General features: G+C 37.9%; 1 protein-coding gene across 14 annotated transcripts in view; it reads left to right on the plus strand.

The window, feature by feature from the left end:
* Window positions 1–2,645, plus strand: part of FAM184A (family with sequence similarity 184 member A) — a 122,837-nt gene extending 120,192 nt beyond the window's left edge. For 2 of the 14 annotated variants that reach the window (XR_014065795.1, XR_014065786.1), the window contains 3 exons: window positions 521–723; window positions 1,566–1,660; window positions 2,301–2,645. Coding sequence is in view for 4 of the 14 variants with exons in the window: in XM_081530897.1 (XP_081387023.1) it covers window positions 521–723; window positions 2,301–2,382 (285 nt within the window). In the remaining 10 variants the exon portion in view is untranslated. Of the gene's footprint in view, window positions 1–84; window positions 1,312–1,565; window positions 1,661–2,300 lie in introns of those variants that run through there. The other 12 variants (XR_014065788.1, XR_014065792.1, XR_014065790.1 and 9 more) reach the window with 8 other exon arrangements.
* Window positions 2,646–14,516: the final 11,871 nt, after the last annotated feature.

The following is a 14,516-nucleotide window of genomic DNA, read 5'->3' on the forward strand; positions in this document are numbered from 1 at the left end:
GTTAGCTCTAAGTCCTAGGTAGAAATGTGAGATTTGTTTCAAACTAACTTTGCCAAGCATTTTCTCATTCCTTTTATTTTCCAGGCAAGGACTGCCTCCCTTTGACAGATGGCTAACGTTCACGGACCTCTCTTTTAAACTTATGTTAACTTTTCACCTTTTCCTCATTTTAGCCTAAACCCATTCAACCTCGTGAGATCCATGAGATGTACTCTTTCCCCCTTTCCCTCCCGGTAGTCTTTACCCCTTGGCCTTCTCTCCACCCACCGTCCTCCCCATGGACCATTCCTAAACATTTCTTCTTCATTCTTTCTGTCTGAGCAGTATGTCTGTCTATGAGGGTTCCATGTAGATAAAGAACACCTCTAAACATCCCCAGACCACACGTTGGGTAACACTGGTTCATTTTAACATCCAGCTTCCAAAATTTTCCCACGCCAAATTTATATCTTCCGCTCTTCCTGTTGTCTCATTCGTCCTCATGCAGGCACTGTCCTCACATGTATTATTTTTAACGCAGCAAAAGAAGAAGAACGATAAGTCACCAACAAACAGGTTTGTGAGTGTTCCCAATCTAAGTGCTCTGGAATCTGGTGGAGTGGGCAATGGACATCCTAACCGCCTGGATCCCATTCCTAACTCTCCCGTCCATGATATTGAGTTCAACAGCAGCAAACCACTTCCTCAGCCCGTGCCACCCAAAGAGCCCAAGACATTTCTGAGGTGAGCCCCGTCTCACCAGTGCAATTTTTTCTTTTTTAACTTGAAAATTTACCTTCTTACATTGCAGAAATCTACTACTTTAAGAACAACCTAGCAAAAGAAATTTTACTGTGAAGTATTTTCAAAATATATTTATCACCTCTCTAGAGAACTCCTTTTTGACTGTTAAAAAGATTTTTTCTATTTTGTTATCAGTCAATTTTCTAAATGGTTAGAGGTGCTAATGTAATTATATGCTTAGAATTTTAATATGTATGGACCGTTGCTTCATTTTTAGAATTATCACCAATTTTTTATTAACAACCCATCCTTATTACAGAAATTCAAAATATTTTTTATTAAGTGGCTTTTGTTTCTTATCTGTTTATCTTCCCCTTGCTTATTTATAAACATATATGCTTCTTGCCAAAACAAAAAAATATATAAGCTCTGGGAACTTAATGATTAAAGTAGGAAATTTAGAAGAAAAGTTTTGTTATTAACATTCCAATTTTATCTCAGAGTTCTCAAGTAAATGTATTAACACATAAAATTAGAATGAAATTATTTGTTTACTCATGAAATAATTAAAGTCAGAAAGTACTGTCATTTTATGCTTACTATTACTGATTTTGTGCTATTTTAAAATTTTTTGGCTCGTTCTTACTAAATCTCCGTGTCACTAGTAATAATCTTACAGGTAAACTACTTTTTTTTCTAAACTGATTAATGACTAGTTAATGACATTATTTCAAATAGAAAAGAAGATAGCAAGAATGAAAAATAGTCAAATACACGTTTGAATGTGTCTCCTGCTAAATACTTTGTGTTGCTTATTTTCCCTCATGCATGGGTACGTTCAGGTATCATTAAGATGCATGTGCATGGGCTCAAGGAACATGGCTACTGGAGTTTCCATTACACATTGTTGCGTGCCTTGTAATTTCCCCCAAAGACGGTAGGGATGCTTTTATTTTCTTAACTAGCCCAAAGAATCTTTAGTTAGAGTTAAGATAAGTATAAAGTATATAACTTTGAAGATGGAGGGGAAATGGCTTTTTAATATACTCCTTTCCCCTACAGTATCTGCTTGTGGAATTATGAAAGTTTAAATATACATACAGAAAAATATTATACCATGGTTTAGTCACTTAAATTAGTTATATTTAAGGATACATCTGTAAGAAATACTTGTGTCAGATTCTAAAAAAAATTTTAATTAATGAAAAGCAAAAAGGTGCTGAACAAGAAGAATGTTATCTTGTTCTTATTTCCTGCAGTTCCTCCTGAACTTTTTTATTCAAAGAGGGTCACGTTAACTTTTCTCAACTGTCTGATTTTGGGGTTTGTTTTTTTTTTTTTTTTTTTGTAATTGTTGTGTAACGTGGCTTCTCCTTAACGGACTTCATCTGAGCTGCTTCTGCACTCTCCTGGAGTGGAGACCACCACCTAGTGTAGAGGAAAGCCAAGCTTTAAAACGCATCTGCTAACATAGGGAACTAGTTGTGGTCGTCTGCCCTGGTGTTTTATGTGCTTTTCCCTTCATTTTGCAAAACAGCTTAACGCTGGGTTACATGTCTCTCTCTTTATGAATCCAGTCCTCCTCAGAGTGAAGCTTCCCCGGTGGCTTCTCCAGATCCTCAGCGCCAGGAGTGGTTTGCCCGGTACTTCACATTCTGAAAGAACTGCTTTGGCACAGTTCTGTGTGGACTGTTATTAAGAGCATGACCTTATACAGATTATTATGTGAGCAGGCTCCCCTGTGTCACACACTGTGAGAAAGTATGTGTCTCTCCAGTTGAAAATGCCCTGTACTTCCTGTGATTTATTGGACTCACTCTAAGGTACTATATTATGTGTGTAATTATAACAGTTATTTTTATTTGAGATGGAGGAATCTTTAACCTTTGTAATTACTGCATAATAAATTTTGTTAGAACAAACAATGTTTTTCTTTTTTCTAGTAAGTTTGTTGGTAATTTTTAAATACTTTTGAATTCCAGGTAAGACTTGCCAGAAGAAGTTTCACTGCATAATAATCATAAAATATCAATTATTTTACTTCAATAATAGCAAAGTCGGGATAGGGAAATAAATGTTATAACCTATTCATTTGTTGCATTACCATATATAACTAAAGTGTGTTCTCTAAATTTAGAAGGCTAGAATGAAAACACTTGTGGAAATTATGGACTTCCAAGTATATAAAATACTGCCAACTTATGTTTTTGAAATTATTCTGATAGTTAAGGACCTAGAGTTTGTAGTACAGCATCTGTGGCTCAGTATTATTAAGAAGCCAGCTTGTTAGTTTTCTAAATAGGCAGGTTAGTATTGACACATGAACATGGCCAAGTAACCATTATCACATGTTAATGACACCTCCTTAAAGTTTTCAGTACACCTTGGCAGGCTACTACATTGTATCCTGTGGCCTGAAAGAGTGCATCCATTTCTAAGGGTGCTAAATTTAGTTGATTCAGTAATATAGATTTTAGAAGAACCTGGGTGAACATTCATATAAACATCTATGAATAATTATAATAATATTAAAGACCAACTTTTTAAATGACTGCTACATATCAGGCACTGTGCTGAGAGGCCAGAAGAAAGATTATAATTTAATCCTCACAAAATCTTCAAGGAATAAACCATTGCATTTGAGTAGGCAGAGCTGGTAGTGTGTTGTTTCAATTATACTGAAAAAAAGCTTTGACCAAATGCTTGAATTTTTTCTTCAACTAAGAGGCTGAATTTTCCAACAAAAAATGGTTCATGCTTATTTTAGAAAATAGTTAAGCTCATTTTCTTGCCCCTTGTTTATGCATATCTCATAATTTGGACATTTACTTATCAAGGATTTGATGATTAGAACTCCTGCAGGTGACTATGCTAGATATGGACATACAAAGATGATGAACACCTGTCTGCAAGGAGTTAATCATACACTTGCTGAAATAGTTTAAAACCAAACTTTTCTTTTTTTAATAGCAGTATCAGAAGGGCCACAAATCAGTGTACAATGGGAGCAGAGAGGAGGAAGTGAGTTCTACCTAAGTGGTGACTACTTGCCTGTGATGTCAAGCAAACTAAGCTGGATATGAGAGTGGTACCCAAGTATAATATTTAAGAATGAGTAGCAATTAACCAGATAGACCAAAGGTGAGGCTATTTAAGGTACAAGCTGAAACGACAGGAAAGAGCAGGCCAGCTGCATCCAGAGAACTCAGTGCAATCCTGTAGGACCATGGAGCCTAATAAGAGTAGCCATTTCTTGAGCATCTACCTTGTATTAGAGAGTATAATTGTAACATTTTTAACCCTTTAGCCACCCAGATGAAGAACCTGAACTCCCCCTCTTTGAGCTGCCCCCACACCTTACACACAGAGAACTAGGAAAGGTTGAAACCTTGACCCTATGCTACAGATGTCCTGGAATGCTTAGTAAGAAATTCAGCTTGATCCTCTAGATTTTAAGCAGGTAATAAATAGCATGTTTAGGCTTTTAATTGTTGAAAATCATTTCAAAATCAGCCAAAAGCATTTTGGCTGCAATTTGTTCAGAAAAGGTGGGGCCCTGACTAACAGTACGACTGATCCAAAATTTATTGAATTGGTTCAGATGAAGACTGAAAGGAAGAATTGTTAATGGGCATGGAAATGAGGGACTAGAGAGTGAAAATGTAGAACTGGTGGGAATTGGTGATAAATATTTGTGGCATATGAAAGAAAATGAAGTGTGGGCAAAAGATGCAGTATGATTTCAGGTGTATTGAAATTAAAGTTTCTCTGGACTAATAAAAGCAGTTAAACATAAGGGTCTGGAGTATGGCAAGTATGAGCTCAATAAAGCCAAAGGTGTGTGGATGAAAACAACAAGGAATAGAGTTGGGCACAGAACTTTGGGGGACACCAGCACTTAGAGGGCAGAATGAGAAGTAGAGTTACGGATCCCAAAAAGCATGATGTTGTGGAAGAAGGATGTTCAAAGCGAGAGCAGCCAGCCAACAGTGCCAAGTGCTGTAGAGATCAGCAAAGGGAAATAATGAGGAGTGCCCATTGGCTTCGACAACTACAAAATGGTCTCAGCAAAAATAGGGTAAATGGTGGCAACAAAAGCTAAATTCCAGAGAAGTGAGGTGAAAGGAAGTTTAGAGAGCGAGTGAAACCCCTCTTTGAAGAAATTTGGCTATACAGGTAAGGAGAAAGAGAAGGTGATAGGGAAAAGGGGGTGTGGGGTCAGACCTGTTATATTTTGGTGAGAGGAGAGAGGAGGGACAAGCAGCAATTTTGTAACAACTTTCAACTGTGTCCACTGGGTTACATTAAAGAGATGGCCAGAGAAGTCTCTTAACATTATTAACACTGTGATTGAAGAAAAGTTTCAGCAAGACATTTTGATAGCTATAAGAAGCAACATGGAATACTAGACTCCTGGAGTTAGAATAGGCCATTATTTTCTGCTCTCCCGTAGAATGCTTGACTCTCCCCTGTAACATCCCTGAGTGAACTTTCATACTTCAGTGATAGGAGGCTCATCTCCTCTGAGATCCCCTCCCTCCCACTGGCTCTGCTACCAACAAGTGTCAGGTATGTCTGTGACTCATTCTCCTGGGCTGTGTAGTAAGATGGATACTCTTTACCTTCCTACAACCATAACAAGGGGGTTTGAGAAAGGTTTAAGTTACCACGGGTGAGTCATCAGTTGTCTTGGAGTAGAGCAGGTATACTAGAGAAGTGTAAAAGGATTGTCAGGCAGTGGTTGAGCTCAGAGGCTATATGTTTACATTGATGCCCAGCAGCATGATTGTGCTCTTTGACCAGCTACTTGGATACAGGTTTACAGAAACGAATAGTTACACATAACCAGGATTAGGATTTTGTTCGGTAAGTAAAACAGAAGGAAGAAAGAGGAACAAGACTGTTACTATGATAGAATTTTAGAAGTAAAGCCACAGTGGACAAATACTATCAATTGCCTTACCAAAGGGTCTTCACCAATTTCCAACGTGTGTTGGGGGCATTTCCCTGCACATCCAAGCACTTCTCTGACACCAGCTGAGTGTCTTATGATTCAACTCAATTCTGACACTAATTACCCAGAGATGACATCAGATTCCACATGTTAAGAGCTCAATCCTATAAGGCTACCCTCCACTTCATTTGCCAATCATAAGCCCAGGTTATTACTGGCTATAAACCAGAGGTTTTATGATCCCTTCCTTGGGTTTGATTAATTTGCTAGAGAGGCTCACAGAACTTAGGAAACCTGTTTACTCACTAGATTACTGATTTATTACAAAGGATATTAAAGGATATAAATCAAACCAGATTAATATATACATATATATAGTGTGAGGTCCCAAAGGAGCTTCTGTCTCACGGGAGTTAGGGGCCCAGCATGGTGGCCCATGAAAGAGTTCTAGTTCCCCAAACTGGAAGCTCTCTGAGCCTAGTCAAAATCTCTTTGAAATAGAATAGATACCCAGAAGCAAACTCTGACATTTGTGGTCAAATGATTTTTGACAAGGATGCTAAGATCATTCAATTGAGAAAGGACAGTCTTTCAATAAATGGTGCTAGGAAAACTGGATATCCACATAAAGAGTGAACATGAACTCTTAGACCTGATTACACCTTAAGTGGATCAAAGACCCAAATGAAAAATAAAACTAAATCTCTTACAAGAAAACAGGTAGGGTAAACCTTCATAACCTTGGATTTGGCAATGATTTATTTGATATGACACCAAAAGTACAGATAACCAAAGCACAAAGATAAATTGGACTTCATCAAAATTAACATTTGTGCACCAAAGGACACTACTAACAGTGAACAAGACAACCCCCAAAATAGGAGAGAATAATTATAAAGCATATACCTGTAAGGGATTAATACCCAGACTATATAAAGAATTACTAAAACTCAACCAAAAAACAAAAGTGGATGACAGACATAAATAGACATTTCTCCAAAGAAGGTATACAAATGGCCAATAAGTACTTGATGCTCAACATCACTAGCCATTAGAAAAATGTAAGTCAAAACCACAATGAGATACTACTTCATGGCCATTAGGATGGCTTTTATTAATTTTTTTTTTAAAGGGAGAAAAGTCAAGAATGTGGAAAAATTGAAGCCCTTTTGCATTGCTAGTGAGAATGTAAAATGGCGTAGAAAATAGTCCACCAGTTCCTCAAAAATTTAAACAAAATTTTCACATGATCCAACAATTCTACTACTAGGTATATTCCCAAAAGCAGAATTGAAAGCAGGGACTCAAAACATATACCTGCGTACCCATGGCCATAGCAGCATTATTCACAATAGCCAAAAAGTTGAAGTAATCCAAGTGTCCATTAACAGACGAGTAGGTAACTAAATACAGCCTTTCCCTCCTGTTGTAGGGAATATCTTTAGTTCAGTCTCCTGTGGGTCTTCTTTACTCTGTATACAAAACACTACTTCAGGTCACCAAATGTGTGGATTTTCTCCACATGCCACCAGCTGGGTGTCCTACAACATAACTCCAGGCCACATACACATGCTTCGGATGTCCGTCCCAAGCCCAGGTGGTCACTTGTGCTTCCAACCAACCAGAGATTCTAATGACCCCCTCTTCGATGTGATTAATTTGCTAGAGTGACTCACCGAACTCAGGGAAACACATTTACCACCTTGTTAAAGGGTATGATAAAGGACCCGGATGACCAGCTGGATGAAGAGAAACATGGGTCAAGGTCTGGGCGTGGCCTGAGGGCAGCAGCTTCTGTCCCTGTGGAGCTGGAGTGTGTCACCCTCCCAGGTGGATGGTGTGCGCCGGCCTGGAAATTCTCTGAGTGCCATACTAGAGGTTTTATGGAACATTCCTCACATAGGCATGGTCAGCTAACTGTTTCCAGCCCTTCTCCCCACTCTGGAGAAATGGAGGAGACAGGGCTGAAAAATTCTAAGCTTCTAATCAAGGTTTAGTTTTTCTGGTGACCAGCTCCCATCCAGAAGCCCACTCAAGTCATTTAAATAGAACAAAAGATGCTCTTTAGTGCTCTTACCACTTAGGAATTTATAAGGGTTTTTGGAGCACTGTGTCAGAGACGGTCAAAGACAAATGTTAGAATGAGAATTTTTTTATCATTTAGGAGAGGATTTCAAGCTCTGTGCCAGAAACTGATGACAGAAACCAACACATATTTTTTATTCTCTCACACATATGCTTTGGATTTGCTGAATTCCTAGTATCTGTGGGTTTATAGTTTTTATCAAATTTTGAAAATATTTTGGCTTTTATTATTGCTTATATTTTTTTCTACTTCCCTTGCTCCTGGCCTTTGGGGACTCCAATTAATTATACATATATTATGCTACTTAACACTGTCCTGCAAAATTCATCAATACGCTGCTGAATTTGGGGAGCTTTTTCCTCTCGTTCATTCTGGATAGTTTCTATTGCTATGTCTATAAATTCACTGACCTTTTCTTCTACACCGTCAAATCTGCTGTTAATCCTATTCAATGTGTGCTAAACATCTCAGCCACTGTTGTTTTCATATCCAAAAACGAAACTTGGGTCTTTAAAAAATTTTATCATGTCTCTACCTAACATGTTCCTCTACTACTTAATCTTTCATGTTGTTAATTATGTAGTTTTAAAACATGTATCGTTTTATTTTTATAAAATTTTAGTTGTGTAAAGTTATTATACAGTATTACAAGAATTCTTAATTTCTATTTTTGTCCTACTATTTTGTATTCTTCTGTTGTACTTCACAATCTTCATCTGCTAAAATGTGAGCAAGAATTTTTGTTGGTTTTGAAGCTCCTAAATTAGTATTGTTGTAACAATAGCTGCTGGATAATGTTTGTTGAATTGAATTTTTGTCACATCACTAAAATGCTTTGTCTCCAGTCTTGTTTTAGACCAATTTATGTATTATATGCTCTCTCACAATAACAGAATTTACCCTTCTTATTTCTGAGTAATCTGGTCTTGTGTCTGAATTATCTGTTGCCGCCTTGTGCTCTCCTGTAACCTCCTCTGTGAAAGCCTTTTCCACACCCTCGCAGTGAATTAAACATGCAAAGGAATATAGCATTCCTTTGTATAATTCCTACAGCAATTGTATTAAAATTATTCAATCATTCAACAAATATGAAGTACCTACTATATGCCAGATATTACTCAAGGTGATTGGGATGAATAAATCATGGAAAAAGTCTGATAAATCCTGTTCTCACAGAACTTTGAAGTAGGGGATGTAGACAATAAACATCATAAATATATTTAACGTTAGAAAGTGGTAAGTGCTATGGACAAAAGGGAAGGATGAGTAAGGGTGCAGGGGGGAGAAGGAATGGGCATGATGCCATATTAAATAGAATGGTCCAGGTTAGCCTTATCAAAAAGTGATATAGGAGCAACGACTTGTTTCATGCCTCCCAAAATGGCCAAAGTCAATTATCTTTTGGCTTTCCCTTCTAGTACAGCGCCCAACACTTAGTAGGTTACTAGAAGAATAGAATAAAAAGATGTATCTTCAAGAGAAAATGACTTAGTGTGTGTCCGTATGTTCATGTACATATATGTGTGGTTGTACATATACACATATTCTTTTACATTCTAAATTAACTGTCATTTCATCTTTAATTTACATATGCAGATATACATTAAAAATATAGACACTGTTCCATTCAACAAGGATTAGAAGTGACTACATAAAAGATATGCAATAAAAAATCTTTATTAAGCAACTAATTAAATGATGTGGGAAGTCAGGACTAATTGAAAAGAGAATACAAACATCATTGAAGGGTAATATAACTGGACTTAAGCTTCAGCGTTTGCCTGATACACCTTTGAGCTAAGGTGAAAAGATGTATGGTTATATGATTCTTATTATCAGAAAAGAAGAACAGTTTAAATGGGGAAAAATTAAGTTCTCCTAACCTTGAATTCTAGAAGGAACTCCTCATAGAACTTCACTATAGGAGACAATTCTCAATTGATGATATTGAATGGTATCCTCAATTATTTTTACCAAAAGTGAATTTTAAAGCTGTTACCTTGAAGTAATCTTTGATAAAAAGGGAAATGAGAGCATTTAAAAATAACTCAGCTTAAGAAATTCTATATAAAAAAACAAAAACAGACTACTAAGTAGTAGCTGTCTCATGTCTAACTGTATCCTAGAATAGCACAGTGAATAAAGGTGAAGTCCCTCGGACAAGCTTCCTTAAATATCATTTCTCTTACCTAGACTCTTGGATAGTAGAAAGAGGTTATAATCAGACAAGGTATAAGAAGGAAATTCAAGTTCAGTTGCTCAGCAGTGGCTGACTCTGCAACCCCACGGATTGCAGCACGCCAGGCTTCCCTGTCCTTCACCAACTCCCAGAGCTTGCTCAAACTCATGTCCACCGAGTCGGTGATGCCATCCAACCATCTCATCCTCTGTCGGCCCCTTCTCCTCCTGCTTTCAATCTTTCCCAGCATCAAGGTCTTTTCCAGTGAGTCAGTTCTTCACATCAGGTGGCCAAAGATTGGAGTTTCAGCTTAAGCATCAGTCCTTCCAAAGAATATTCAGGACTGATTTCCTTTAGGATGGACTTGCAGTCCAAGGGAATCTCAAGAGTCTTCTCAACACCACAGTTCAAAAGCATCAATTCTTTGGTGCTCAGCTTTCTTTATAGTCCAACTCTCACATCCATATATGACCACTGGAAAAACCATAGCTTTGACTAGACAGACCTTTGTCTGCAAAGTCATGTCTCTGTCTCTGCTTTTTAATATGCTGTCTAGGTTGGTCATAGCTTTTCTTCCAAGGAGCAAGCATCTTTTAATTTCATGGCTGCAATCACCATCTGCAGTGATTTTGGAGCCCTCAAAAATAAAGTCTGTCACTGTTTCCATTGTTTCCCCATCTATTTGCCATGAAGTGATGAGACCGGATGCCATGATCTTAGTTTTCTGAATGTTGACCTTTAAGCCAACTTTTTCACTCTCTTCTTTCACTTTCATCAAGAGGCTCTTTAGTTCTTCTTTGCTTTCTGCCATAAGGGTGGTGTCATCTACATATTGAGGTTATTGATATTTCTCCCAGCATTCTTGATTCCCGCTTGTGCTTCATCCAGCCCGGCATTTCACATGACATACGCGGCATATAAGTTAAATAACTGGGTGACAATATACAGCCTTGACGTACTCCTTTTCCAATTTGGAATCAGTCTGTTGTTCCATGTCCAGTTCTAACTGTTGCTTCTTGACCTGCATACAGATTTCTCAGGAGGCAGGTCAGGTGGTCTGGTATTCCCATCTCTAAGAATTTTCCACAGTTTGTTGTGATCCACACATTCAAAGGCTTTGGCACAGTCAATAAAACAGAAGTAGATGTTTTTATGGAACTCTTGCTTTCTCGATGATCCAACAGATGTTGGCAATTTGATCTCTGGTTCCTCTGCCTTCTTTTTCCTAAATCCAGCTTGAACATATGGAAGTTCATGGTTCACATACTATTTAAGACTGGCTTGGAGAATTTTGAGCATTACTTTGCTAGCATGTGAGATGACTACAATTGTGTAGTAGTTGGAACACTCTTTGGCTTTGCCTTTCTTTGGGATTGGAATGAAAACTAATCTTTTCCAGTCTGTGGCCACTGCTGAATTTTCCAGATTTGCTGGCATATTGAGTGCAGCACTTTCACAGCATCATCTTTTAGGATTTGAAATAAGCTCAACTGGAATTCCATCATCTCCACTAGCTTTGTTTGTAGTGATGCTTCCTAAGGCCCACTTGACTTCAAATTCCAGGATGTCTGGTTCTAGGTGGGTGGTCACACCATCGTGATTACCTGGGTCGTGAAGATCTTTTTTTGTATAGTTCTGTGTATTCTTGCCACCTGTTCTTAATATCTTCTGCTTCTGTTAGGTCTATACCATTTCTTTCCTTTATCATGCCCATCTTTGCATGAAATGTTCCCTTGGTATTTCTAATTTTCTTGAAGAGATCTCTAGTCTTTCCCAATCTGTTGTTTTCCTCTATTTCTTTGCATTGATCACTGAGAAAGGCTTTCTTCTCTCCTTGCTACTCTTTGGAACTCTGCATTCAAATGGGTATATCTTTCCTTTTCTCCTTTGCCTTTAGCTTTTCTTTTCTTAGCTATTTGTAAGGTCTCCTCAGACAACCATTTTGCCTTTCTTTTTCTGGGGATGTTCTTGATCACTGCCTCCCGTATAATGTCACAACCTCTGTCCATAGTTCTTTAGGGACTCTGTTTATCAGATCTAATCCTTTGAATCTGTCACTTCCACTGTATAATCGTAAGGGATTTGATTTAGGTCATACCTGAATGGCCTAGTGGTTTTCCCTACTTTCTTCAATTTAAGTCTGAATTTTGCAATAAGGATTTCATGATCTGAGCCACAAGTCAGCTCCCAGTCTTATTTTTGCTGACTGTATAGAGCTTCTCCATCTTTGGCTGCAAAAAATATAATCAATCTGATTTCGGTATTGACCATCTGGTGATGTCCATGTGTAGAGTCTTCTCTTGTGTTATTGGAAGAGGGTGCTATGGCCAGTGGGTTCTCTTGGCAAAACTCTGTTAGCCTTTGCCCTGCTTCATTCTGTACTCCAAGGTCAAATTTGCCTGTTACTCCAGGTATCTCTTGACTTCCTACTTTTGCATTCTAGTCCCCTATAATGAAAAGGACATCTTTTTGGGGTGTTAGTTCTAGAAGGTCTTGTAGGTCTTCATAGGACCATTCAACTTCAGCTTCTTCAGCATTACTGGTTGGGGAATAGACTTGGATTACTGTGATCTTGAATGGTTTGCCTCGGAAATGAAGAGAGATCATTCTGCCATTTTTGAGATTGCACCCAAGAAAGTTTGAAGCCAAATTTTTCAGGAAGGAAATTAGAAGTGTTCAAAAAGATCTTCAGTTAGCTGCCTTCATTTTAGTTTTTATAATAGTCTAATTTCAACAGTACAGTTACCAATGGGCCTAGTTGTTTTGAAAATTACGATTGAAGAGAAATATTTAAACATCATCTAACACGGTGGTTCTTACATTTTGGTGTGTATGAGTCACCTCAGTTACTTGCTTAAAATACTGACTTCAGTGTCCATTTTCAGAAATTCTTAGTGTGTAAGTCTCAAGAGAGCCAAGGAGTCAGCCTTTAATAAGGAGAATTTGATTCACCTGGTGGACTACAAAGATTGTAAACAAATAAGGAGAGGCTAACTTTTTCATAAACCTTCACCATAACCCTAAAGCAATGTTTGTCACCAACCTATATAAAATGTGTGTGAGCACATAACTCCAAAGTAACTAATTTATGTAATGAACATATTATTGTATTGGTATATACATTATATTAAAAAAAAATCACTATGGTCACGGCATTTATATTTCAAGGCCCCTTCAGGTATATGTGTGTGTGCTCTGTCACTAAGTTTTGTCTGACTCTTTGCGACCCCTTGGACCGTAGCCCACCAGACTCCTCTGTCCATGGAATTTCCCAGGCAAGAATACTGGAGTGGATTGCCATTTCCTCCTCCAGGGGATTTTCCTGACCCAGGGATCAAACCTGCATCTCTTGCATCTCCTGCATTGGCAGGTAGATTCTTTACCACTAGCAAAAACTGGGAAGCCCTTCAACTTCTAGTACCAATACTAAAAACTTCTATACATATGCTATCTTACTAAAAAAAAACCCCACCAAATCCTTGTATTACCAATACATGCTAGGAACTTCACAATGCACTCTCGAAGACGCAGAATCCCATTTTCAAGAGGGCCATCGAGTCTTCCCACCCTGGATAGAACAGTTGCCTCCCCACCCTCATGGTTCAGAACACAGGGGTCACAAGACGGGCTTTCTGAGCCACACACATCACACGGTGGATTGACCCTCAATACACTGCTCGGCTTGCAATGAAGCAAACATCACACATGCAGCCCAAGCACCCAGGCATAGTCCATGGCTAATGATAATATTGATGATATGGATCTAAGTTTTTCCAAAGTTAATTTAGTGAAATTTAGAGAAACATAATTTGTCGGGTGACAACATGTATCTAAATAATACTTATAATACATCAATGTCATATTAATTCTATAATTATATTAAATATATGATATAATATGAACAATATATAATCTGTAGGGGTATATACAAACTGCAATAGTCACAATTGACAAAGAAATTCAGTTAGTGTTACTGTCCAACTCTACAAGTGCACAGTCCCCCCTTGGCCCTCAGAACTCAATAACTTTACCTGAAAAGCATCTGATATAAACTTAATAAGGGTCCAGTTGCAATTTTTACAGTAAATACTTAAATCTTATTTTTAGAGTCAGAAAAGATATAAATAGAAGTTCCTGTAAATGTCTCTGCATCACAGTAGTTTCATCTTGCACACCCCTTGGGGTTGAATATTGCTTCTTCAGAGCACAAATAAATGTTTCTCTAGGAAAACGTTCTCCTACAACTTGCCCTTCCAAATAATACATTATAAATTATTGGAGCCTGAAATTTTCTCTTTGATTCATTGAGAAGTGATCCATGGGAAAATATTCTTCCAATCTATATTCTCTCCATGAAGGATTAAGCAATACGAATCACCTACAGAGGCACTGAAATGGTCAGAGACAAGTATGTATTTCATTGGTTGAGAGCAGGCAGCAAAACAATAAATGTGCCCTCTCAAACGAGGGGTGTTAAAAAAAAAAAAAGCCTATTCAATATCTTTGTAAGGAAGCCAAATCTAGACAGAATGAATCTATGAATTCAAACTGAGTTTAAAGAGGCCTCAAGAGTG

Source organism: Giraffa tippelskirchi, chromosome 9 (assembly GCF_054371585.1).
Source record: "Giraffa tippelskirchi isolate mGirTip1 chromosome 9, T2T-mGirTip1v1.2.pri, whole genome shotgun sequence".
NCBI lineage: Eukaryota > Metazoa > Chordata > Mammalia > Artiodactyla > Giraffidae > Giraffa > Giraffa tippelskirchi.